Source organism: Entelurus aequoreus, linkage group LG18 (genome assembly GCF_033978785.1).
Source record: "Entelurus aequoreus isolate RoL-2023_Sb linkage group LG18, RoL_Eaeq_v1.1, whole genome shotgun sequence".
Lineage (NCBI taxonomy): Eukaryota > Metazoa > Chordata > Actinopteri > Syngnathiformes > Syngnathidae > Entelurus > Entelurus aequoreus.
The window spans coordinates 34,811,235-34,838,720 of NC_084748.1; the positions used below are offsets into that span (position 1 = coordinate 34,811,235).

Consider the following 27,486-nt stretch of genomic DNA (forward strand, 5'->3'; position numbering starts at 1 on the left):
AGCCTGCAGCAAGGTGGCAACGGTGCTTCAAAGAATCAACAGACTGACCAGGAAAAATGAGGAAGCATACGTAGCCTTTGGGTTTACTATGAATTAGTGATGTGCAGATTATCACCGTTGATACCACACCTTTATGCTCAAATATCGATACTTTGCTACTTTAGTTATTTGAGATAATGTATATCATTAACAGGAACACAGTGTAAATTAACCAAATCATTGAGATCTTGTCTAAATAAAAAAAATTCTTACGCCTTGATAAGTATGTAATGTACAAGCACAGCGGTCAGTCATTCAGTCTGTCCTTTGTTTATTTTAGAAAAGGTCATTGAAATGAGTCACTTAGTATTATAAAACAAGTGTATGTATACTTTTATTGCAGACTATTTAGAGACACTACATACAGAGTTGAATACAAATAAAATAACGCATTCAGTGCAGAATATTGCCATAATTTGTTTCACTCAGTGACACTACTTTTTAAATGTTACCAGACACATTATGTATTGATATATATTGCCGATTTCAGCCTGAATTTTACCTGGTATCCGATCAAAAACAGTATAGCACATCACTACCATTAATATCAGGGGTCCCCAAACTACGGCCCGCGGGCCGGATCTGGCCCCCCAGCATCCAAAATCCGGCTCACGGGAAGTTCCAAGTTAAAAAAAAAAAATCAACTGTCAACTGTAATGGTTTTCACTTCACAGGTGTCATAGTTTTGATGCCTTCAGGGACAACCTACAATGTCATGAAAATAAAGAAATGGCATTGAAATGAGAAGGTGTGTCCAAACATTTGGCCTGTACTGTATGTATGTAAATATATATATATCTGTCATTAAATACACATATACTAAGGGTGTAAAAAAAAATCGATTTTCGAATGAACCGCTGTTCTTCTAACAATTCTTAATCGATTCAAAGAATTGAACGTTTAAAAAAAATTATTGCTATTATTTGCTGTACAGATAAGTAATACCAAAAATATTGAAGCTGTTAGTCTATTTAATGGAGGAATGTAGTTAATCGTAGACTTTAAACTAGTCTTAACTTTAAAGAAATACACTCTATACATTGCTAATGTGGTAAATGACTATTCTAGCTGCAAATGTCTGGTTTTTGGTGCAATATCTACATAGGTGTACAGAGGCCCATTTCCAGCAACTGTCACTCCAGTGTTCTAATGGTACAATGTGTTTGCTCATTGGCTCAGAAGGCTAATTGATGATTAGAAAACCCTTGTGCAATCATGTTCACACATCTGAAAACAGTTTAGCTTGTTACAGAAGCTACAAAACTGACCTTCCTTTGAGCAGATTGAGTTTCTGGAGCATCACATTTGTGGGGTCAATTAAACGCTCAAAATGGCCAGAAAAAGAGAACGTTCATCTGAAACTCGACAGTCTATTCAGTTCTTAGAAATGAAGGCTATTCCACAAAATTGTTTGGGTGACCCCAAACTTTTGAACGGTAGTGTATATATTACATATATACATACACACACATACATACATACATACTCAATTTATAGGTTGATTGGCAAACACTAAATTGGCCATAGTGTGTGAATGTTGTCTATCTGTGTTGGCCCTGTGATGAGGTGGCGACAGTTCCGAATGCAGCACCCCCCACGACCCCGAAAGGGACAAGCGGTAGAAAATGGATGGATAGATGGACATACTCAATTTCTGCAGATCAATTAAAATATATAGGTGTGGAAAAAAATCATGTCCCCTTTTGAGGTGACCGACAACAATTGAAAACCACTGATGAAAGAAAATGAAAGGACGCTTAGAACCACTCCTGTTTTTGTTTTTTTTAGTGTATAAAAATGTTATATAATTAATGGCAAAGCTTTGTTATTGGTTATTAGTATCTAAATGGCTGCTTGTTCCTTTCACATTGTGCCTTTTTGCTATTTCCTCACGATTTTTTTATTTTTTTTCTTGTTTAATTTGATTCCATAAAACAATCCAATCCAATTTTTTTTATAAAGCACATTTGAACAACAAACATGTTTCCGAAGTGCTGCACAAAAATGTTAAAAACAAGATTCAAATACTATCCTTAGCTCCACCAATGACTGAATAATAACAAAAATAAATAAATATAAAAACAATATAAAAATAAAAACAACCAACCAAACGCACTTTGGACACCCTGCTGAAAGTGCACGTCTTGCTGCACTTCCGCCAGGCTGCCACACGGGGGTGGTAGCAAGCGCTGCTACATGGAGCTCAATTTTCCAAGATGTCGTCGCTGGAGCAGAGGCTGTCGCGAATCGAGGAGAAACTAAAGCAGGAAAACGAAGAGGCTCGGCGGAAAATCGACCTCAACATCGACATGAGTCCACGTCGATCGAACCCGAGACCAAGTGAGTGTCCACCGCGGAGGGGCCGGTGTGTCCGAAAAGAGCACGATAACAGGAGGGGGGGGAGTGAAGGAGAGGGTTGCTACGCTCCTCCTAGCCGCTACATGCTAAGTAGCTAGCTACATAAACAAACACTGACCTCGATATCGCGGGCTACCAATCCACGTCAACTCTCCTTTTTGTTGCTTTAAGACCGACTCTTGTAGTGAGTAAAGCCGTTTTTCAAAGACACAGCTGCTGTCATGGAGTATTTGGCACAGTCACCTGACGGCTTCGGTGCTGTCAAACAAGCTAGGCCCAACATAACAAACATGTAAATGTTCATTTTTGTCAACTTGTACACTTCCACGAACGCACATATATTCTGTAAATTCATACAGGTAACAAATGGTTACAATACCAGCTAAAATCCGTTTTCTAGATGACAAAATGGCTAACAGGTTTTGGCTACAATTTGACATAAGGCTTAAAAATGCTTACTTAACTGTTTTGTACTTACTTTTTAAAATCATAACATTATCAGATTTGTTGGATCCTTGGATAATCAATAATAATAATCATTAACTTTAGAATTTGATGCCAGCAACACGTGACAAAGAAGTTGGGAAAGGTGGCAATAAAAACTGATAAAGTTGAGGAATGCTCATCAAACACTTATTTGGAAAATCCCACAGGTGTGCAGGCTAATTGGGAACAGGTGGGTGCCATGATTGGGTATAAAAACAGCTTCCCAAAAAATGCTCAGTCTTTCACAAGAAAGGATGGGGCGAGGTACACCCCTTTGTGCACAACTGCGTGAGCAAATAGTCAAACAGTTTAAGAACAACGTTTCTCAAAGTGCAATTGCAAGAAATTTAGGGATTTCAACATCTACGGTCCATAATATCATCAAAAGGTTCAGAGAAATCACTCCACGTAAGCGGCATGGCCGGAAACCAACATTGAATGACCATGACCTTTGATCCTTCAGACTGCACTGTATCAAAAACCAACATCAATCTCTAAAGGATATCACCACATGGGCTCAGAAACACTTCAGAAAACCACTGTCACTAAATACAGTTTGTCGCTACATCTGTAAGTGCAAGTTAAAGGAGAAATATACTCTTAGAGAGAAATGTAATTTAAAACATTTGTATGCACGTACAACACTTAAGACCTTCAGTATATCAGTATGTGGAATTAAATTATGGAATGGATTAAGCAAAGCAATCAAACAATGTACTAAAATGATCCACTTCAAGAAACTCTTCAAACTTAAAGTGTTTACAAAGAAGAAGAATACTGAATTTATTTAATTCATCCATTCTTTCACTCTCAAAATAATCTTACTTATCTCATCATATGAAATGTAACTTACTTCACCAATTATTATTTATTTATTTATTTTTTATTGTGATTACTTATGGAGTATATTGTGGATAAATTGAGAACAGGAAGTGAACAAAAGTTTTAGAAACTGTTATGTAAAAGAAAAGGGGTAGGATTAAATAAGCTCTGCTTCTTCCTACTCCTTTTCGAACATGTTGAAAAGAGAAACTGGAAATTGTGATGTATCATGTTGTATGCTTGCATGTTCGAAATAAACTCAAACTCAAACTCAAAGCTCTACTATGCAAAGCGAAAGCCATTTATCAACAACATCCAGAAACGCCGCCGGCTTCTCTGGGCCCGAGATCATCTAAGATGGACTCATGCAAAGTGGAAAAGTGTTCTGTGGTCTGACGAGTCCACATTTCAAATTGTTTTTGGAAATATTCGACATCGTGTCATATGGACCAAAGGGGAAGCGAACCATCCAGACTGTTATCGACGCAAAGTTCAAAAGCCAGCATCTGTGATGGTATGGGGGTGCATTAGTGCCCAAGGCATGGGTAACTTACACATCTGTGAAGGCACCATTAATGCTGAAAGGTACATACAAGTTTTGGAACAACATATGCTGCCATCTAAGCGCCGTCTTTTTCATGGACGCCCCTGCTTATTTCAGCAAGACAATGCCAAGCCACATTCAGCACGTGTTACAACAGCGTGGCTTCGTAAAAAAAGAGTGTACTTTCCTGGCCCGCCTGCAGTCCAGACCGGTCTCCCATCGAAAATGTGTGGCGCATTATGAAGCGTAAAATACGACAGCGGAGACCCCGGATTGTTGAACGACTGAAGCTCTACATAAAACAAGTATGGGAAAGAATTCCACTTTCAAAGCTTCAACAATTAGTTCCCTCAGTTCCCAATCGTTTATTGAGTGTTGTTAAAAGAAAAGGTGATGTAACACAGTGGTGAACATGCCCTTTCCCAACTACTTTAGCACGTGTTGCAGCCATGAAATTCTAAGTTAATTATTATTTGCAAAAAAAAAAAAAGTTTATGAGTTTGAACATCAAATATCTTGTATTTGTAGTGCATTCAATTGAATATGGGTTGAAAAGGATTTGCAAATCATTGTATTCCGTTTATATTTACATCTAACACAATTTCCCAACTCATATGGAAACGGGGTTTGTACTTGTATAGCGTTTTTCTACCTTCAAGGTACCCAAAGCGCTTTGACACTATTTCCACATTCACCCATTCACACACTGACTTGCATGCAAGGTTAGCAAGAGTGACTTGCTCAAGGTTGATTGGTAGAAGCTGGGGATTGAACCAGGAACCCTCAAGTTGCTGGCGCTGGCACTGCCACTCTCCCAACCACGCCATGCCGGCGCCGCAACTTGTTGATTCGTATTCATATCCTGTCAATAAGTGAAAGCTGAGAGAAGTGAGATAATAATGTTTTTCTTTTTCTTATCTTGTATTGAATGAAAATGCATTAAAGTACAGTTTGAATTACTGTAAAATAATGTATACCAACTATGATTGTACGCTATACAATAAAGTATCGCGGTACTAATCAATTGAAATCGGTACTATACCACCTTTGAAAAGTACCGGTACTGCTCTTTCATCTGAGTGCCGCTTTGAGGCGGTGACTACAGAGCGGAGGCGCATGATGTTGATTGAGGGTGTCAAAGTGCATGCAAGTAATAACATCTTGGAGAGGAAAAATTGCAATAACAAAAATTTTACTGGTTAATAAAAAGGGTGCGTGAAGCGCACTATGGAGGTATTTGGGCTTCAAAACGAACAATAAAGGTGACGCTTTAAACAGGGAGGCACCACGTTGCAAATACTGTTTTACACCTTTCCTGCTTGTCGGCTCCCAGACCATGGTCGAGGAGAGCAAGAGAGACCTTTCACTTCACAATGGGTCCGTAAAGCTCCGCTCTTTGGTCGGAATGATGAGGCTGTCGATTAGTTACAACTTGTTCACTTTATTTATAATTAACACAGGGCACAATCGGACATCCACCAGGCTATTGACACTCCTGCACATGCTAGCGCTACCTCTCCTAACTTACGGTATAGGGGACGGTATAGTACGGGTGGTAGAGCGGCCGTGCCAGCAACTTGAGGGTTGCAGGTTCGATCCCTGCTTCCGCCATCCTAGTCACTGCCGTTGTGTCCTTGGGCAAGACACTTTACCCACCTGCTCCCAGTGCCACCCACACTGGTTTAAATGTAACTTGGATATTGGGTTTCACAATGTAAAGCGCTTTGAGTCACTTGAGAAAAAGCGCTATATAAATGTAATTCACTTCACTTCACTTCACTCACTTACTCACGTCACTCACCCTACATACCGCTATTCTTCAAGCAGCACACACACACATACGCTCCTCTCACAACAGCTGCTTTAAAACACGCCTCGCCAAATGTGGCGATTAATATTAGCACCTTTGCTTCAAACTAATGTAAACATTTAAATAATAAGCATTCAGATCTGCACAAGGCGTTATAAAAAGTGACAGGTTATAATGTAGTTGTTACACCTGTCCTGCTGTTCGGTCCGGTGCAGACTGTTATCAAGGAGCACAGGGAAGACGTTCTCTTCAGGGTCGATGCCATTTCAATGCCTTTTAATTTATATTTTAACCTTGTAAAATTGTTCTTTGACCGTGAGTGTCCAATGTAGTGTAAGATATTCTGTTAAAATAAAGCCAGTATTGACATTTTTCATAGTTAGCTTTATTTGGAAAAGTTTCGAAAAGTATCGGTATACATTTTGGTACCGGTACTAAATTAATGGTATCGGGACAACCCTAATACCAACACATAAAACAAGTTTAATGATTATTTCAGGAACAAAATATTTTTTTTATCCACAAACAAACAAAAAGAACACTTAGTGTCTGTCTGCGGAGATTTTTTAAGTACATGTTATATTAGAGGAGTGGAATCTTTGCAGACACATAAAAAGTTTGATGAAAAAATATTTAGTTATAAAAATGCCATTTCTGATTAATTTAGTGGGTGTGATGATTCTCCCATTCGGGACCAATACAGTCCCATAGACATTCTGAGTGCCTGCAAGTCCGCATTCAGGGCAGGATTACTGGTGTAGCAGATAGTGAAAGTAAAAACTCACTAAAGCCGCTGCTCCTTTTAAATGTTGTGTTTCAACTTCTGTGCTCGTCATATTTCTTTATTTTGTTCTTCTGGGCTGCACTTCCAGCTGTGTAAGGGGAAAAGGCACAACGCTGATTGAACCTTATTTATGTCGTGACGAGCACATTCACAGACACACACAGGATCACGGTCAATAAAGGTGGATTGTACCGTGCAGGATTATACCAAGCATTGTTGCTACCCCACTGTTTTTTATTGCGATAACTTCTAACAAACATTTTCGCCATGTTTGATCTAGGAAATATGCTACCAGCAGATCACTGTGATCGAACTCAAATTTATCGCGATCAACGATCACGATCATATAATCTCCCAGCCTTAGTTGGCAGTTTGGTGTTCCTGGCTAAAATCTTTGTGTGTATGTCTTGTAATAATATTCCCCTATAAAACACCATTGTTAAAGGTCAATTATTTTCAAGTTGCTGCCGACATTTAAACATGTCCTCTTAATCCAGGCACTTTATTTTATATTTTATTATTTTGTGTTTTTGTCAGCTGAAAAATTTAGCACAGCTAAAAACCTTATTTATAAAAATAAAAATAAAAAAAGATTGAAGATTATAATTTACCTCTGTTATTGTCAAGGCTATTTCTTTTTTAATAACTCAAAACAGCTCTTAAATTGGGGTCCTATGATGCAAGACCTATTTTTCTTGCCTGTTGCTACCAATTGTTGTGTATTTGGGATCCCCATCAGTCCCGAATATTCAAAATCAAGGCATGACAGGGCAGACTGGCTCGTACATGCACAGGCATCCTCGGCTGTTGCCATTTCTAATACAAAGTAGCGTAATCTGTCAGTAGACACCATCAGGAAGCACAAAATACTGCAACATGTCTGACGTGGAGAAGACAGAATTGAAGTGCAAGCACGTAAATAAGACCGCCCACAAAACTGTGCATCCTGAAGAGGCGGTCAGAAAGGAGCTTGAGGAAGGTCTGTAAAACATAATCTATGCAACGTTCGGACCAAAGACCCACCATTACATGTTATGTAGACCAAAAGTGTTTTAAAATGTAGGAAAAACATAATACGACCATTTTTAATAGTTTTATGTGAACACTTGAAACTTTAACATTTCAAAACAGTTACTCATGTTAAGTATGTGCTTCAATAAAACAACTCGACTCGCATATTAGGGTTTAACTGTGTCGAACTTCACTTTACGGAAAAAATATCGGCATAATCATTGCATATCGATATTCAGCCAATCTATATCAGGATATGAGTTTTGGGTCCATATCGCCCAGCCCTACACTAGTGCCAGCGACAGTGCTAGCATAGTTAAGAGATGTTCCTTGTTTAATTGAGGGTTGCAGTAGGCTTTATAATGGCATTGTGTTTAGAGTTAGACTTAGACAAACTTTAATGATCCACAAGGGAAATTGTTCCACACAGTAGCTCAGTTACAAATTATGGAAAAGATGGAAAGGACAATGCAGGTATAAAATAGACTAAAAGCAATATAAAATATAACATATATACATAATATTTACATAATATATGTACAGTATAGGATATATACTGCTATATTACTATGTTTTTAACATATATACAATATATAACAATTACCATGTACAATATTACAGTATATGTAACAGCTGCAGCAAATAATAGAAAGTTGATCCAGCAGAAAATAGACATTATAAACAAAGAGAAGTAGCTAACATAGAAGCGGTCAGGTAATAGACATAATTTATTGCTGTATGGACAGTGATTATACAGCTGGATGGAGTGCGGAATGAAGGAGTTCTTGAATCGAACACTGTGGAACGAAGCTGAAGGAGCCTGTTGGAGTATGAACTGCGCTGTCCCTCAATTGTCTGGTGGAGTGGGTGGGCAGGATTGTCCATGATGGCCAGCAGTTTGTCCAGTGTCCTCCTGTCCCTCACTGACACAAACGCCTCCAACTGCATGCCAATAGTTTGGCCGGCTTTCCGGATCAGTTTGTCAATCCGGTTTAAGTCCCTTTTGCTGGTGCTGCTGCCCCAACAAACCACTGCAAAGTACAGGGCACTGGCCACAACAGACTGATAAAATATCTCCAACAGCTTGCTGCACACATTAAAGGACCTAAGCTTCCTCAGGAAAAAGAGTCCGTTCATGCCCTTGTAAACAGCTTTGCAGTTGTCATTCCAGTCCAGTCTGCTGTTCGAGTGGACTCCCAGGTACTTGTACTGCCCCACTACTGCCACCTCCCGGCCCTGGATCTTGATGGGCTCCACCGGGGTCATTCTCTTCGTGAAGTCGATGATCAGCTTCTTGGTCTTGTCCACTTTATACTGTACACTATATTGCCAAAAGTATTTGGCCACCCATCCAAATGATCAGAATCAGGTGTACTAATTACTTGGCCCGGCCACATGTGTATAAAATCAAGCACTTAGGCATGGAGACTGTTTCTACAAACATTTGTGAAAGAATGGGCCGCTCTCAGGAGCTCAGTGATTTCCAGCGTGGAACTGTCATAGGATGCCACCTGTGCAACAAATCCAGTCGTGAAATGTCCTCCCTCCTAAATATTCCAAAGTCAACTATCGGCTTTATTATAAGAAAATGGAAGAGTTTGGTAACAACAGCAACTCCAGCCACTAAGTGGTCGGCCACGTAAACTGACAGAGAGGGGTCAGCGGAGGAATTATGATGTGGGGTTGTTTTTCAGGAGTTGGGCTTGGCCCCTTAGTTCCAATGAAAGACAATTTGAATGCTCCAGGATACCAAAATAATTTGGACAATTCCAAGCTCCCAACCTTGTGGGAACAGTTTGGAGCGGGCCTCATTGAACATGACTGTGTACCAGTGCACAAAGCAAGGTCCATAAAGACATGGATGACAAAGTCTGGTGTAGATGAACTTGACTGGCCTGCACAGAGTCCTGACATCAACCCGAAAGAACACCTTTGGGATGAATTAGAACGGAGACTGAGAGCCAGGTCTTCTCAACCAACATCAGTGTGTGACCTCACCAATGTCCTTTTGGAAGAATGGTGGAAAATTCCTATAAACACACTCCGCAACCTTGTGGACAGCCTTTCCAGAAGAGTTGAAGCTGTAATAGCTGCAAAAGATGGACTCACATCATATTGAACCTTATGGGTTAGGAATGGGATGGCACTTCAAGTTCATATATAAGTCAAGGCAGGTGGCCAAAAACTTTTGGCAATATAGTATGTATGAGTGCACGTGTACGTTGTTTGAGTGTTAATCATAAAATTGTGATACTTAAGAAAAAAAAATTTCTGTGCTACTAAAACATTTTTAAGCTACTCATTTTTTTTTATTTAGTAGCACCGGTGCTTCTTGCGAAAAAGCTAAGCGTAGAGTCCTAAATCGGCAATGGCGATCTCATACTTTTTCACGGATATCGCCTGATCGATCAGGCACTTCACTTCTTTCACTATGACTCTCCCCTCAACAGAGAAAAATATTCAAAGTTAATTTTCATTTATCAATCGATAGACTTACTGACTATCAGCCCAGGCCATAACATAAAGGTATTGTTGTACAGGTGTTGCTTTCATCATTGCTGTCCGTAGACACCTGTACCCGCACACACACGGGATTAAAAAACATTCATGATGTGTCCTGTGTGCGTGCTGATTTTAAAGATGACATACACGGAATTGTGCGTTTTTAAAATACCTGTGTTTGTGTGGCTCTAGTGCTGCCTTCATCGTGTTGCGCATGTAATTAATGTTTTACTCAATGAGCCATAGCTCCTCAGTGCCAGCAGAACTCCTGCAGCCCCAAGACCATGACACTAATCCTGGTAGTCCAATCCAGCTATTTTGACAATAATGTGCGTTAAGTCATTTTTAAAGGCTGGTAAATCTATACTTCTATACAAGATGTACACTGACTACTCTAAAGTATGTTCAAGTTTAATTTGTATATTATTGTTCCTTTTAGAAGATGTACTGTCATATTAGGGGTGGTTCATTTTTGGGAGGTGCTGTAGGTGTGAAACTATCTTTAAAGGACCAACATTGCAGGTGTCCCAGCTGGTCCGCTAATATTAGATAGCTCTTATTTATGTGATCAGGAGTTCTCATGGAAGTGATAGTTGTTTTTCTCCTCAGTGTGTTTCTATTAACCTCATTTTTGAAGCAGTCATTTAAAGGTATAAATGCAAACTTTTAAGTGTTTTATATTAGAATCCAGCACAGCTTTGTTTCAATGTTGTCATTCTTTTATCAGGTGTTTGTTGTACGATAGTGTTTGTATGTGTGTGTGTGCGCGCGTTTGTGTGTGTGCGCGTGTGCGTGCGAGACTACTGTTAAGTGCAGTAATGTACGTGTGTGTGTTGTATTTTTTTCCCCTCTGTCTAGTCATCGTGATCCAGCTCAGTCCTGCTCCAGCTCCTTCCCAGCGTGCAGGTATCATTCAATCCATCGCTCTCTCTGCCACTGCTCACCCACATTTATTTCTCTACCAACCCCCACACGCCATTTTCTATCCTGACCTTTTTTTATTCCTATCACATATCACCATCAACTTCTCTCCTCGCTTGGTCCTAATGTTAAAAAACATTTCCCCGTATTTGCCCTATTACTTCCCGACTTTAAAGGCTTGAGCTTCTATCTGGATTATTTCTGTCCCTTCACAGTGGAACCTCCATAGTCGAACACAATCTGCATCATGGGACGCTGATCATTCTTCAGTATGTTCACATTTTTACAATATGTTTCCCATACAACATAGCAGATGTAGAAATGGTCCGTTCCTGTGTCAAAGTGATGTCACCATTAAACCTCAATGAAGTGTACAATATTGCAGTTTTTTTGTTTTTTTTTTAAATTGTATTTTATTTAGTTAAGTCCAAATATTGTATTGTTTTATGAAATATGTATTTTGTTAATTTTCCTAATATTTTTTTTCATAAAATAGGTATTTTTAAAATATTTTTACTTTATAAATTACGCAGCTGAGATAGGCTCCAGCACCCCCCGCGACCTCGAAAGGGACGAGCGATAGAAAATGGATGGATGGATGGATGTTTTTATATTAAGCAAATACTGTATTTAATCAAGTTTAATTTATAAAATATTTATAATGATTTTATTATATATTACATATAAGTAGTAGGTATTGGAAATGACTTCATGATAATATACAATATTGAGTTAATGTGCTATCACGATATATTACGATATTCTACATAGTCCACTGATACATAAAAAAAATCCGTATTTTCATCATAATCCTCACCTTCTCATGTATAAAAAAAAAGTTAGAAGGAAACGAGCATCTTGGTTCTAAGTTTAATGTTAAAGTTGACCAACATCTCTCCTTATGGTCACAACTTTCTACTTTACAAGTGAGAGGCATGATTTATAATCCAGCACAAACTTTTCACTTCAGAGGCGAGCACCAGCTCACCGGCTCAGTATGTCAAGAGCCGCAGTAGCACTTTGATCAAGGTGCCATGTTAGCAAAAGTAGTTCCTCAGCATTAGCTCTTATAATAACAATGTTACTAACACTTGGGAGCATTGTTAGCAGCTTTGGATGTCTTTTTCGGTGGAATAGATTACTCTCATTAGCTACATTGTTAGCATACAGGACCTATGAGTCATTATTTAAAATTAAGAATGCACAAAAAAGAGAAAAACATATAATGTGTCCCTTTGTCACATAGAGATTGTGAATAATAGGCAACATTTCCAAAAAGAGAAAAACATATAATGTGTCCCTTTGTCACATAGAGATTGTGATTAATAGGCAACATTTCCAAAAAGAGAAAAACATATAATGTGTCCCTTTGTCACATAGAGATTGTGAATAACAGGCAACATTTCCAAAAAGTGGAGCTTCCCTTTAAAATATTGATGCATACCAAACTTAAGTTCAAATTCCACATTTTTGCACGACTTTAGTAATATTTTCCCTGCAAATGTTGGTCTTAACAAAACACCAATGCAGTGATAATCCTTTTGATGATTACACACGAGACCTCGCGCTGTGAATATGCTGACATTTTGCATGGTGTTCCCCATGACAAAGGTTCAAACATTCAATAGTTCCCAAAAACTGGCTTGCACAACCATGGGTGGGTGTTCGACTTTAGAGGTTCTACTGTATTTGGTTTGAATTTTAGAGCTAAGTGACAGAAAAAAGGCATATGTTGTTGATTAATTATTCCAAAGTCTGCTCCTCTCTGTGGATCTCACACGCTCGTCGGACCATTTTATAACCCACGAGTCATATCCATGAAAGGATGAGGCCCCTGACCCCTCAACACCCTTCTCCCCCCAAATTGCATCCTCTTTCCATCACATCTCATCCATCTAACCTGTGCGTCAGTGGCAGGGCAGCGTTGGTGTGCGTGTGTTAAAGTGTGTGTGTTTGGATTGTGAAATTGTGCTGGAGGCAGAGGATCACAGTGCATGCAGCTTTTCTGCACGGCGCATTGTTTTCGGGTAGCGTTTGTTTGTTTTGACACAGTCTCTAATCCAGCATCCCCACTGGTCTGTCTGCAGGATTGCTGTGAACACTTTGCCTCGTTCTCCTTTCTCCTGTATTTCTGTTTGCGCCGACAACTGAAAAGACTTGTCCCTCTGACTGACACTTGACTTAACTGCTATGGCTGATAATCGTCCTCACCTGCAGGAGGCAGTGCAGCAGCACCTCGTCTGTTTGTGTATCTTCTTTTCTTCTGCTGGCTCCATGTGCCTGTCGAGCCTGATGTCCCGCCAATCTGGAGTCTGACAATCTGGGGGGAGGCACTCTCTCTCCTAGGGAGTCTTTATTACCTTTTATCCAGACTAACCCTTACTCCCCTCACTAACAGACTTTCCCATGCAGGATGATGCGTACAAGGATATGAGAGCCTCCTTCAAAAAAGAAAAAAATTGTTCCGATAGCTAAACTACTGTACATGTGCCTCACTCAGCGTGTACAGCTCGTAGGTCACCAAGCAGAGTGACATAATAATGTGGTTACTTTAATGACGATATTGTCTATACTGTGTCATTGTATATTTTGGCCGTTGATGTTTTCGTTTCATGAACGAGAATTGAAAAACAAAAACAATTTTTTGTAATTTTATTTCGAAACACAAAGTTTTCTTTTTTCATTGCCAAAGAACAATAACCACATCGACATCATTTTATATTTCATTCGGACTGCAGCTATTGATAACTTCAGTAATCGAGCAATCTATCGATTAGTTAGTTTTTTTTTGCTTGCCCTAACCTTCATTCTTTTTTTCTAATAAATGCACATCACCAAAATTGAAATGGCACTTTTGACACGTGTGCATTAATTACAAATTAAATTAAAACAATGCCATTTGCCACCACACGGATCATGGCACGCACGCGCACACGAACGCTTTCATGTATTGCAGGGGCGGTGTGGAAACCATGTTTGTGTATTTAAAATTCCTGCCACACCATGCGGTTAAGATCAATTACCCTCATTAATTGAATAATCGAAGCCACAGAATATAAATCAATGATTTTTCTAATCAAATTAATCAATTTCCGTTGCAGTCCTATATTTTATAGAACAAAAATTAAAATCACCAGACCAAACCACTAAATGGGAGATCGAGCTTTTTCAGCGGCTGCTCCACGGCTCTGGAATGCTCTTTCAGACAACCTAAGATCACCTCAGTTTGTAGAAATATTCAAAGAAACAACTGAAGACACATCTTTTCAAGAAAAGGCTGTTATGTTATATCATATTCTTAGTGTATGTTTTATGTGTGCTTTTAATTTGCCATTGTAGCACTTTGAGATTTTTTTAAAAAGTAGAGTGCATTGTAAACTTAATGAATTATTATTATTATTATTATTATTAATAATATAAAAGCGGAAGAAAAGGCACCAAAAACAGTAGTTTTCTCATATCCCGACACCGGAACCTGTAGTTGATATTTAAAGACAAGACCACTGACTAGCCCGTTGGAAAAGATAGTGTGGTGTTATATCTTGCCACAAGATCAGATGATCATGGATCAATATCAATATGTTTTATAGATATTTACACAGGATACAACACCACACTGTTTTTAAACTTGTCTTTACATAGCAACTTCTGGTTCCGGTGTTGTATTATGAAAAAACAATTTTGGTTTGTTTGTTTTTTCTTCCTTCTAACAAATGATTTTCATGTTTTATGTATGAAATATAAAATTCAAATGAAACCGTTTTTTACATCTAGTCATTGCTCCTCGAAACTATTTAAAAACAACTAAAAATTCAAATATATCAGTTGTTTTTTTGGTTTTTCATTTGCATTCATGAAAAGAAAATCATGACAAAAACATTCGCTGACCCTGTTGCTAAAGTAGTTTCTGTTGGTAACATTAGTACCAGGAAGCTCTAAACAGGATCTTAAACAACACCTGTTAATTAGGGCTGTTTATTTAAAATTGGGCTTTTCATTTCCAGTAGTTCTGTTGGTTCTAATAACAGTACACTTGCTACTTCCTGCCTCAGTGTCATTTGAGTACAAGCCTAGACTGATGTCACAGTTTACATATAAAAGTTCTGCCTCCCTAAACTGCACTTCTTTTAATGATCGTATATGTCTTCATTTATGCCTTAATTAACGCCTCCCTTTACCTATGCAGACATTTTTGTATCAAGGCACAGTAGCTTTAAATTGTCAAAAGGCGAAAATAAAGCAGTCATATCTGTTTTTGGCATGCAGACCTCTGCAATGAAACACATTATTCTCCTGCCTAAAACCTGATAATTTCTCCCAGCCCTTCAGCTGCCCCTGGCCAATGATGCAGGAAGCAGGTCATCATCTTCAGAGAGCTCGCCTCAGCACCACCCCTTTCGTCGCAGACAAATGCTCACCCTCCCCACACCGCAGTACGGCCAACAGAAGAGTCTAGAGAAGTACGACTGCTCGCAAGCAAGCTGCTGCTTTCTATCATATTCATGCTGAAACATACTTCATTTTGCATTCTTACTTTCTCTAAATTGTTTCCATTTGTGTGTGTTTGTCCCTGCAGTGCAGAGATTGATCAGAAATTGCAGGAGATCATGAAACAGACAGGTTATCTTAAAATCGACGGACAGGTAAGTCATAGCTTTTTTTTTTACTGCAAAGCACCCATGTTAGTTTCAGTTTATTTCGAACATGTTTACAATACAGATATGAAGTAATGCATCACATATTTCCAGTTTTTTCATTATAGCACATCCGAAAATGTAAAATACTGTGTCGCTAAGTTGGCAACACTGATCCCACCTGCTAAATCGTCTAATGCTCTGTCAGACCAGCTGCGTATGAGGTGTGTTAAAAAAGGAAAAAAAATACTTAAGATAGTTATACAAGCTACATTCACAGACAGTCCCTTTAGCAATCAATCAATAATTATTATTTTTTTATAGCCTTAAATCACAAGTGTCTCAAGGGGTTTCACTAAGTCATGAAATCCCCTGATGTAACCCACATCCAGAAAAAAAAAAAAAATACAATTGTGGGGACCACCCTTACAGAAATCGGCTGCACTGGATGTCAAGTTGGTAAAGTTATTGAATTGTTAAATTAATAAATAATGTGGGAGTCGAGGTCGGTCAAAGCGCACAGCCGTGGCAAAAGTTCTTAATTGCCATCTTGGAAAATATAAATACCTCACAAGAAATATATCAAAACTCCAGTTAGAGTTGCTGTAATGACTGCAGAATCGTGTGTCTGTGGGCCATTTCTCTTAATGAATGTAATTATATTGTTCCACTATGGTTGAGGTTTACAGTCTCCAAAATGCTTTTCTAGAATTTTCTTCAGTTTAATTCATGTTGTTCGGGTGTATTCTTTCTGAGCGAGTGCAACACTAATTGTGTTTTTATTGCAATTCAAATTGTTCATAAAATGGTGTGTCCTTGCTTCATCATAAGTTTTCTCTTAGATGTATTTGCCATTTTACAGTACAAGCCAATTAAACATAGAAAGTGTCATTCGACAGAGGTATCCAGCAGAGGTGGCTGATCTGATCAGTGAAGGGGAGATTGGCAGCGGCACCTGTGGGCAAGTCTTCAAAGTGCGATTCAAGAAGACTGGACATGTCATCGCTGTTAAAGTAAGTTTCCCCATAGAGAAGACCCCCTAATGGTGTTAGTATGGGAGTTATTTGTTATTCTGTGTTATTACCAAATTTTCTGGACTATAGAACGGTATATAAGCCGCACCCACACAATGTTTGAAGAAAATCATTTCCCCATATAATAGCTGCACCGGACTATAGGCCGCAGATATATAAGTTGTGAAATTAGTTATTTACAAATGTATTATTTATATATTTTTGTATATTTATTTAGGTTAATTGTTTCCAAATTCTGTCTGTAACACGGCTGTAAAACGGCTGATCAAACAGAGTTCAACGTCATGGACCCACCAGTTGCGGAAGCTACCTCTCAATCATCGAAACAGACCCAATAAGTCCACGGTGACGTTTTGGTGAATTTAAAAAACTGAAACAATACAAAAAGATTGCCATTGTAAGCTAAAGACTAACAAAGACATTCATAAACGTGTCAGCTTATTAGCTAATGCTAACGACGCTTGCTTCATTACATTACAATAGAACGTACAAATATGCATGAAAACAGTCCAACAGACATCACAAATAGGACAGTTCAGTAAGTAAGAGAGAGAGAGTAGAAACACGATGGATGACTAGAAGACGGAACGACAACTCTACTTCTGGTTAAAAGCTCAGTCTAAACAGGGCAATGCGGCACTGCAGCACTTGCCAAAATATGGCGCCATAGCACAAACAAAAAACCCTATTCAGTGTCTATGATTTTTTTATTTTTTTAAACCAATTGCATTATGGCCGTCAGCGATTTTAAAAATCCATATATAAGCCGCACCGTTTTATAAGCCGCAGGGTTCAAAGTGTAGGAAAAAAGTAGCGGCTTGTGGTCTGGAATGTAAGGTACTTAATTCTACAACAATTGTCCTAATTGCTCAACTTTCTCAATCAGCCTGTGGTTATAATACATGTGTGCGTTTGTGTCATTAGCAAATGCGCAGAACAGGAAACAAGGATGAAAACAAGAGGATTTTGATGGACTTGGATGTGGTGCTGAAGAGTCATGACTGTCCTTATATCATCCAGTGCTACGGTGCCATAGTTACCAATGTGGGTGTCCTTACTAGCTAACTATAAAACAATGGTCATTAGATTATTAATTGCATTTTTTTTGTATCTGTGTATGTCTACAGACAGACGTATTTATTGCCATGGAGCTGATGGGAACGTGTGCTGAGAAGCTGAAGAAGAGAATTCAGGGCCCCATTCCTGAGCAGATTTTAGGAAAGATGACTGTTGCGGTAAGTGAACAGTACACACAAAGGAAAGATTAAAGTTGCCCAAATTGCGGCTGAATTTTTTCCTGTGTTTTTCTTCCCCCAGATAGTGAAAGCCTTGTTGTATCTTAAAGAGAAACACGGTGTCATCCATCGTGATGTGAAACCCTCCAATATTCTCCTGGACGCGAAAGGTCAGATCAAACTGTGCGACTTTGGCATTAGCGGACGCCTCGTCGACTCCAAGGCAAAAACACGCAGCGCTGGCTGTGCTGCGTATATGGCGGTGAGTCACATGAAACACATAACCGCACACGGCATACTACAAGTGTACGAAGCATACCAGGTTCCAAAAAACTATTTTGTTTTTTTAAAGAATTGACTATCAAATTGATGCTGTTTATGATTTTGTTCCTGCAGCCAGAGAGAATAGACCCTCCAGATCCCACCAAACCTGACTATGACATCCGAGCAGACGTGTGGAGCCTTGGCATCTCTCTGGTGAGTTATTGTTTACATCCATCCATTGCTTTTGTCCTGTAATATTTACACCGGAGAATATGCAAATACCGTAATTTCCGGACTATAAGCCGCACCCGACTATAAGCCGCAGGGTTTTGATGTGTAATTACCGTAGTATATAGGGGTTCCTGCTACCACGGAGGGGATTGTCGGGACAGAGATGACTGTTTGGGAATGCAAAGCGTCCCATTTATTAACAATAAATCTTTCAATCATTCAATCAAACTTTCACATCTTTGACATGGCGAACAGCATTCGTGCAGAGTACAAATAATACAACGGTGCAAAGTAATACAAAGTGCTCGCCTGTACGTTATCAAAATAACCAGCCTACAGGTATATGAAAAGTCAGTCTTTAATCATTGTGTCATTGTCTTCCTCCTGCGTACTAAAACCACCGAAATCCTCTTCGTCGTTGTCGGAGAAGAACAGGCCGTAAATAAGCCGCACCGTTGTATAAGCCGCAGGGACCAGAACGAGGGGAAAAAGTAGCGGCTTATAGTCCGGAAATTACGTTACTTTTAAACTTAAAACAGTTTTAAAGTTTGAATGATGAAACATAAATTTGTAAGCAAGTTATGCAAAACGTTCAACTTCAGCCTTTGACTATTTACTACCAAGGTGAATGTTCAAAAAGTACTAACTATAAAAAAATCAACACAGTCTGTGGAAATATTCAAAAAACAACTGAAGACACATCTTTTCAAGAAACTGCTGTTTTGTTATATAGTATTCTTAGTGTATGTTTTATGTGTGCTTTTAAAGGCCTACTGAAATGATTTTTTTTTATTTAAACGGGAATAGCAGATCCATTCTATGTGTCATACTTGATCATTTCGCGATATTGCCATATTTTTGCTGAAAGGATTTAGTAGAGAAAATCGACGATAAAGTTCGCAACTTTTGCTCGCTGATAAAAAAAAGCCTTGCCTGTACCGGAAGTAGCGTGACGTCACAGGAGCTAGTATTCCTCACAATTCCCCATTGTTTACAATGGAGCGAGAGAGATTCGGACCGAGAAAGTGATGATTACCCCATTAATTTGAGCGAGGATGAAAGATTCGTAGATGAGGAACGTTACAGTGAACGACTTGAGAGGCAGTGATGGACGTATCTTTTTTCGCTCTGACCGTAACTTAGGTACAAGCTGGCTCATTGGATTCCACACTCTCCTTTTTTTATTGTGGATCACGGATTTGTATTTTAAACCACCTCGGATACTATATCCTCTTGAAAATGAGAGTTGAGAACGCGAAATGGACATTCAGTGCCTTTTATCTCCACGACAATACATCGGCGAAATGCTTTAGCTACGACCTAACGTGATAGCATCGTGCTTTAACTGCATATAGAAACAAAAAAATAAACCCCTGACTGGAAGGATAGATAGAAAATCAACAATACTATTAAACCGTGGACATGTAAATACACGGTTAATGCTTTCCAGGCTGGCGAAGGTTAACAATGCTGTGCTAACGACGCCATTGAAGCTAACTTAGCAACTTAGCAACGGGACCTCACAGAGCTATGCTAAAAACATTAGCTCTCCACCTACGCCAGCCAGCCCTCGTCTACTCATCAACACCCGTGCTCACCTGCGTTCCAGCGATCGGCAGAAGGACGAAGGACTTCACCCGATGCGTTTGGCGGCCCGGAGACGTAGGAAGTCAAGGTGAGGTCGGCGGCTAGTGCGGCTAGCGAGGCTAGCGAAGCTAGCGCGGCTAGCGAGGCTAGCGAAGCTAGCGCGGCTAGCGCTCCAACAAAGTCCTCCTGGTTGTGTTGCTGTAGTCCGCTGCTAATACACCGATCCCACCTACAACTGTCTTCTTTGCAGCCTTCATTGTTCATAAAACAAGTTGCAAAAGATGTCCAGAATACTGTGGAATTATGAAATGAAAACAGAGCTTTTTGTATAGGATTCTACGGGTACCATAACTTTCGTTACTCTGACTTCGTCACGCGCATACGTCATCATACCGCGACGTTTCAGCCGGATATTTCCCGGGAAGTTTTAAATGTCACTTTATAAGTTAACCCGGCCGTATTGGCATGTGTTGCAATGTTAAGATTTCATCATTGATATATAAACTATCAGACTGTGTGGTCGGTAGTAGTGGGTTTCACTAGGCCTTTAATTTGCCATTGTAGCACTTTGTGATTTTTTTAAAAAGTGAAGTGCATTGTAAATAAAATTAATTATTATTATTACCAATCAGCAAATATTTACTGATAAAATAATTCCCTGCTCTGAGATGTTACAGTACATCATGCTATTATTGTTATGGTTTAATTTGTGCTAATATACATGCTAATTAAAATGCATTTTTTCACATCTTTATTTCAACAAATTACATATAGACCGATAAGAGTACCGACAAATACCAATATTGATAAGGGTATGGATAAAATTTAACAATATAAATCCCTACCCATCACTATGGGACACCCCTAATTATCCCCCCCCCAAAAAAATCTTTATCATTTGTACAGTCATTGTTATAGTTTTAGGGTTCATGTAAAAAATTAATTTTCAAGTAAATCTTGTGATTTTATTAAATCTAGTGATAATGTCCCAGGCCAAATCTCATAAATGAAAGTCATGTACTCGTCGAGAAATGGTTTTCTCGACAGTTACACATTTCTAAAACATACCTTTGAGAAACTACTTACTTCTGTGTACCATTCACAATGAATAAGAATATTACTACCGTACTTGCTTGTGAAATGACTGCGCTCAGTAGAAATCTATGTCACCTGGCGACCACTAGGTGGAGCTGGCTACAGGCCAGTTTCCCTACAAGAATTGCAAGACAGACTTTGAGGTTCTGACCAAAGTGCTGCAGGAAGACCCTCCTCTGCTGCCTCACAGCATGGGCTTTTCCCTCGACTTTCAGTCTTTCGTCAAAGATTGGTGAGCGCATTTACCCACACTTTCAATCTCCTATGCTGTCTCAACATTTCATACACAATGTTCTCAAACCTTCAATGCTTTGTCTTTTCACAGCCTCACTAAGGATCACAGAAAAAGGCCAAAATACCATCAGCTTCTGGTAAGTCATCAATAGATAACATCCTGGACTCGCATGACCTGCGTAGGTGTGACTGAACCACTTTATTGACGATCTTTACTTGTTGTAGGAGCACAGCTTCATCCGGCGTTACGAGGTGCTGGAGGTGGATGTTGCCGGTTGGTTTCAGGCGGTAATGGATCGCACCGAGTCGCCTCGCAGCAGCCAGTGTTACAGCCATCAGCACCAGCTCCACTCACTCTTCAGCAGGTAGCCCAGAGAGCCTCCTCCTGTATTAGCTTAGCTGTCCTCTTAATTTAGTCTAGCCTTGGCCTAAGCAAGCGAAGCCTAGCCTTAGACTCGGCCCCGGCTGTCCACCGGAAAAGCCCTCAACCAGCGAGACGAAGACTCGATGGATTATCGGATGCAGTGATTGACACCGGGAGGAACTGATGGATTGACGGCTGATAGCAGTCATTTATCGGTCTGTTGAATCTGGACAGGCAGACATGGGAGTTAGTTTTAAGATGTCATTTGTAAACATACACCTTTATGTCACATCACACTTGTATAGACACTGAATGTCTCATTATTCCAACATTGTCACATGTATGTACAGACAGTCCCACGGTCAGTAGTAATATACTCACTATGTACTGTATATCCACATGGATGATCAATGTTTGAATAAGCAATTTTATAACATCCACCATTTCATTTATCAGCTGCATAATTGGGAGGAAAAACTGAAAAAAATTAGTGTTGCACTCTAACTTTGTAGAACGTGACATTTTTTTGTGTGCTTAAGAGACGGGAGAGGAGAGGGACGCTCAGAAGAGCAACATCTACATTTAGGAGGTGAGGTGGATTGTCAGGAGTTTTCTGGAAATGTGAGACGGAAAAGAAAAGGAGTGGTGTTGTATTAACAGGAGATTGTGTTACATGTGCGGGGAAAGCGAGCTGTGTGCTTTTGAGAAGAAGGGACGCAGAACAGAAGACGTACAAAGAATAGAAAATAAGGTTGATTTTATCAGCAGTGGAGCATGTCTTTGACTTCACTTGGTTTTTCTACCTCGTCTGTCGCCACTGTTTAGTGCTCAACAGTGTTTCTAGACCAAAGGTGGCGGTTGTTTGTGGAGGCCAAGAGACTCGAGGCAGTAAAAGGTCTCTTGCCTGCTTCATGAATAACTCACACTCAAACTGGTATTCTCAAAAAGTGTCCAAATAACTAGTCAAGCAATGAAATTACAAAGGCAAAATACAACACATATTTCTAAAACACTGCACTCCTGTTCTCTTATTTTACATTTAGATGTTATTTTAGAAAATCAGACAGCATTCCACAAACATAGTCACATATGATGCAGAGATCAGTATCTTTCATGATGGTTATCAATATTGTATCCATTCCAAATATTTTCCCAAAAATCGGTCAATGTACACGTCACATAAACCCAAATGCTGTCTGTAAAATGGCTGATCAAACAGAATTCATCGTCATGGACCCACAAGCTGCAGAAGCTTGCTCTAAATCAGCTAAACAGACTCAACAAGTCCACGTGACGTTTTTGGTAAATTTAGAAAGCTGAAACATTACAAAAAGATGGCCATTGTAAGTTAAAGACTAACAAAGACATTCGTAAACGTGTTAGCTTATTAGCTAATGCTAACGACGCTTGCTTCATTACATTACAATAGAACATTCAAAAATGCATGAAATCACTACTACAGACATCGCACATGGGACGGCTTAGTAAGTAAGAAAGAGAGAGTAGAAACACTATGGATGACTAGAAGACGGAACGGCACTTCTGCTTCTGGTTGAAATCCGTCTAAACAGAAGGGCAATGCAGCACTAAAACACTGCTCTCCTGTTCTCAGAATTTGTTCAAAAAAGTTATTTTATATTTAGATGTTCTTTTAAAAAATCAGACCGCATTCCATAAACATGGTACATATGATGCACTGAAAAGTATCTTTAATGAAGATTATCAATATTGTATCCATTCCAAATAATTTCCCAACAATCAGACAATGTACACGTCACATAAACCCATGCACAAATCTCAGCCACTTGGGGTCGTAACATTTTTGGTCGATTATATACTTTTTTTAAAATGTCTTTAAATACACTAACATTGACTTGACACACTATAATGTAGTTTCGAAATGACAATGGCCACCCTGTTCACTGTACCTTGCGAGTTTAAAACAAAAACATGAATAAAGTATTTTATTATTATATTATTGTTGGCATTTAAGATAGCTAGCGATTAGCGCTCTAGTTGTCAGCTAGCGATTAGAGGCTCAAGCTGGCAACTCACAATTAGTGTGCCAGCAATTAACGTGCTGTTGGCCAGCTACCTATTAGTGGGACTATACTGTTATTTAAATCCCATAGTATTGCACAATAACAAGGTACCTTAAGGACCAGTTTAAGTCAAAACTTTTTTACAGGCTATATAAGTAGGGGGGTCCCTGCTCCTTGAGGAGTCCTTGGCCTGGACAACGTTGAAGACCCCTGCCTTTAAATATAAATACGAAGGAACTGCACATAAAACAGCCATGTATATTGACAAAACCAATATTCTGTGACACTCCTAATATTGCCTAATCATTTAAAAATAATGTGATTAAGGGGTCAGAGCGTGTTATTTTCAGAAATTGTCATTAAACAAGTTTTTAAGTAACCTCCTACTGACTTTTATGTAATATCCTACTAAATTCTATTGAGAACAGGCTGCATCCACTCGCTAATTAACATCAACACTTATATTTGAATGTTGTCTTTTTCTCCAGTTTGCTTTCTGTATAGTATAGCTCTTTTTTTAACTAACGTGTTTGCTGCCATGTTTAATGGCGACTGACTTTACACCAAACCAAATCACTGAGAGACAGTAAGGAGTGGATCTGAAAGAGGAAACTGTTATGTGACAGAAGGGGATGGATGATGGGAGTGTTGAGGAGATGAGTGGAAATAGAGAGGTGAGGGTGTTGAGAAAGTTGAAGCCTGAGAGAAACCTTAGTCGGATGTCGGTATGTGATTAAACGAGAGGAAAAGACTAGTAGTTGTACAAAGCTTTCATGGTGTTACACCAACCTGCCAATTGTCAATGATAGCTTTTAGTAGAGCTAGTTAGCATGAAAAATGTCCGTTCCAACTACATTATTTATTTACTGCTGCTACTATTCTTTTTTTTATTTTTTATTTTTTTGCTTTAGATGCTGCTGTCACTTATTATCCCCAAAGGACAAATATTTTGTATTCTTTTGCCAAATAAGTGAACTCTTAATACAAAGTCTACATGTTTTTTACCAAATACAGAGGAGTACGTTTGATGAAAGCTAACAGAAAGTGAGAGATGGACACGCGCGGGACTGCGAGATTGTTTTTTTCACTGAAAGTACTAACTCACATCACCTCACATCATGTTATGTCCATTGTGGGGGTTAGAGTTCATGTCTGTCTGTCCAGATGCTTAAGTTTACGTCCATCCGTGTCACCTGCAAGCTTGACAACTGCACACCAAAGGTGTCCACAACCCAAGGAATATGTTATGACTCTTGTTATTGATATTATCGTTGATTGCTCTCAGCTATGATATACATATATGAACTCTCTCTATAGCTAATATGTCTAAGGAGCTATAGGGGGCGCTGCGGTGTAGCAGTGCTCCCCCCCATGTGTGTGTTTTATACTGGACAGAGGGAGACTGGTGCACTGTAACAAAACAGGGACAAGCAATCAAAAGTGCCAACTTACTGAAGGTTCGTATCAGGAAGTCGATTACTGTCTGGCAGATTAAATGCTTTGTCACTGCAGACATCCTGGTACCAAACTGAAACCCGGCCCCACTAATCCAAACTAGTGTGGTGCACATTGAAATTGTCAGTAAAAGCAAAACTAGAGCGCAGAGTTCCACCAATGCCGAGGAATTCCAGTCACACCACCAAATTATACACCCTAGAGTTCATCTCAAAACTTGGGAGACAAACATTTTTGCTGCAAATTCCTAAAACGCTCCTGTTGTATAGAGGAACTTAGACCACTCTTAACACTTTGGCAGATCTTTGCGTTGACATTTTAACCTTGCTAGCAAACATACAACACTGGGGTCCAAACCGTGTTCATTTTGTTGACTAAAAATGTTCGTCTATTTTCCCCTGACTAAAATAGGACGATAACAAATCAAAACAAATGCACGTTGACTAAAACGATGACAAAAGTAATTGACAATTAAGTCAACGAATAAAAACGAGACAAAAATGTTGACAGAGACGAAATCCAATCATATTTAATTTTGTCTTTAGACGGGGGAGACAAGTTATCCAATCACAGTTACATGTGTGAAAGGGGGGAGATAAATCAGGACCACTGTCTTTCTAAGGCACAATGTTTAGATTTTTTCCCTGAGTAAACAAGACTGTACACTTAAATAAAATGTTTTCTACGCCTGACTGAAAGAGAAGCCGTGTAAACGTACATCACCTCGTTGTAGACACGTTGTAAACCCTGTGGCTCGATTTTCTCCGGTAAAAATACAACCATCTTGACACGCCGTCTGCAGGCTTATCATCTAGATATCTACACAACAGTATTTAGGCTGAAGCTAATATTTAAAAATTGCTCATACTGTTCTGAATTACTGTTACTAATAAAGACTGTATGACAGGAGCAAGACAGCTTACTTTACCACTTCTTTTGTAGTAGACCATAGCCCGCCAATTTAATAAGCAATTTTATTTTTAAAAGGTAACACAAAGAAACATGGGAATGTGAGATATAAGCACATTCTAGATTAATAACACTGGTTGCTGCATTTAAACAGGACAGTGGCTAAGATGCCAATTGGGCACTCAGTGTAGTTATACACAATATAAAATAAAACTACTTTGTTTCTTCATATGACCATAACACACCCAAAAATATTTTCACGCACTGAACACTGGCGTTGAGTGTGTTCTTTTTTTCTTTTTTTTTTTTACAAACTCGTATAGATCAGTAATATTTGTATTTGGTCATAATTGGCTAAATAAGTGGTAGACCTACAGTACATGGTCAAATGTACACATTACATTTTAATGATGGAACAGAAAATAGTTACACAGTTATTAAACGTCATAGTTTAAATATGAATCTTCTAAGTTTATGCACTTCAAATTGCCAACAGTGTATGTATACAACTTTGTGTATGTAAATAATGTAACACTTTATATTTTGGTCGATTAGATTTACTGTAACTTTAGTCGACTAAAATAAATTAATTTAGATGACTAAAATATGACTAAGACTAAAAAGGCTTTTGGTCAAAAGACTGAGTAAAAATTAAAAACTGTTGTTAAAATTACCACTTGGTGCAAACTTGGGATTTACATAACTTAGGCTTTCCGCAAGGCACACTTTTAAGTCCTCTTTTTCTGGGGGCAGTTATGAATTTTTTCGAAAGTGATTTATGTAACTATGGTTTTGCTGTAGCTTGTTTACTTCAGCGAAGTGAAGTAAATTCATGTCGGGCTTTTTCTGTAATGACTTAAGCGTGTTACGTTGAAAAACAAATTATCTACATTTACACCAGTGTGGCTGGCAAAAGGAGAAAGGTGGATGATGTGGCTTGCCCAAGGACACATCATCCGATGGCGGACGCTGGATTCGAACCAAGAACCCTCAAGTTTCTGGCCCAGATGCAATCAATAGTCATGTATTGAACTTCTTTAGTTATACTAGTGGTGTTCCTCAAGTTTCCATTTTAGGTCCTCTCTTTTTCATCATGTGGGCTATTCAACTGGAGTTTAGGTCTTA

At 39.0% G+C, this 27,486-nt stretch overlaps 1 protein-coding gene across 2 annotated transcripts; it reads left to right on the plus strand.

Moving 5' to 3' along the window:
• The first annotated feature begins 2,124 nt into the window (after positions 1 to 2,124).
• On the plus strand, positions 2,125 to 27,252 carry map2k7 (mitogen-activated protein kinase kinase 7). Of its 2 annotated transcripts, XM_062027047.1 has the most exons (12): positions 2,125 to 2,379; positions 11,215 to 11,262; positions 15,599 to 15,737; positions 15,854 to 15,920; positions 16,811 to 16,924; positions 17,870 to 17,989; positions 18,073 to 18,180; positions 18,263 to 18,442; positions 18,577 to 18,657; positions 21,447 to 21,589; positions 21,683 to 21,728; positions 21,817 to 27,252. In XM_062027047.1, the coding sequence occupies exons 1-12, from the start codon at positions 2,256 to 2,258 to the stop codon at positions 21,958 to 21,960; spliced, it is 1,314 nt and encodes a 437-aa protein (XP_061883031.1). In that variant the 5' UTR covers positions 2,125 to 2,255; the 3' UTR covers positions 21,961 to 27,252. The 2 variants fall into 2 exon arrangements, with proteins under 2 accessions (XP_061883031.1, XP_061883032.1); XM_062027048.1 differs by lacking the exon at positions 11,215 to 11,262.
• Positions 27,253 to 27,486: the final 234 nt, after the last annotated feature.

Coding starts and splice junctions, on each gene's coding strand:
- map2k7 (XM_062027047.1), top strand. CDS start 2,256: ATGTCGTCGCTGGAGCAGAGGCTGTCGCGAATCGAGGAGAAACTAAAG. Junction 15,738..15,853: donor CAACAGAAGAGTCTAGAGAA/GTACGACTGCTC, acceptor TTGTCCCTGCAG/TGCAGAGATTGATCAGAAAT. Junction 17,990..18,072: donor ACGGTGCCATAGTTACCAAT/GTGGGTGTCCTT, acceptor GTATGTCTACAG/ACAGACGTATTTATTGCCAT.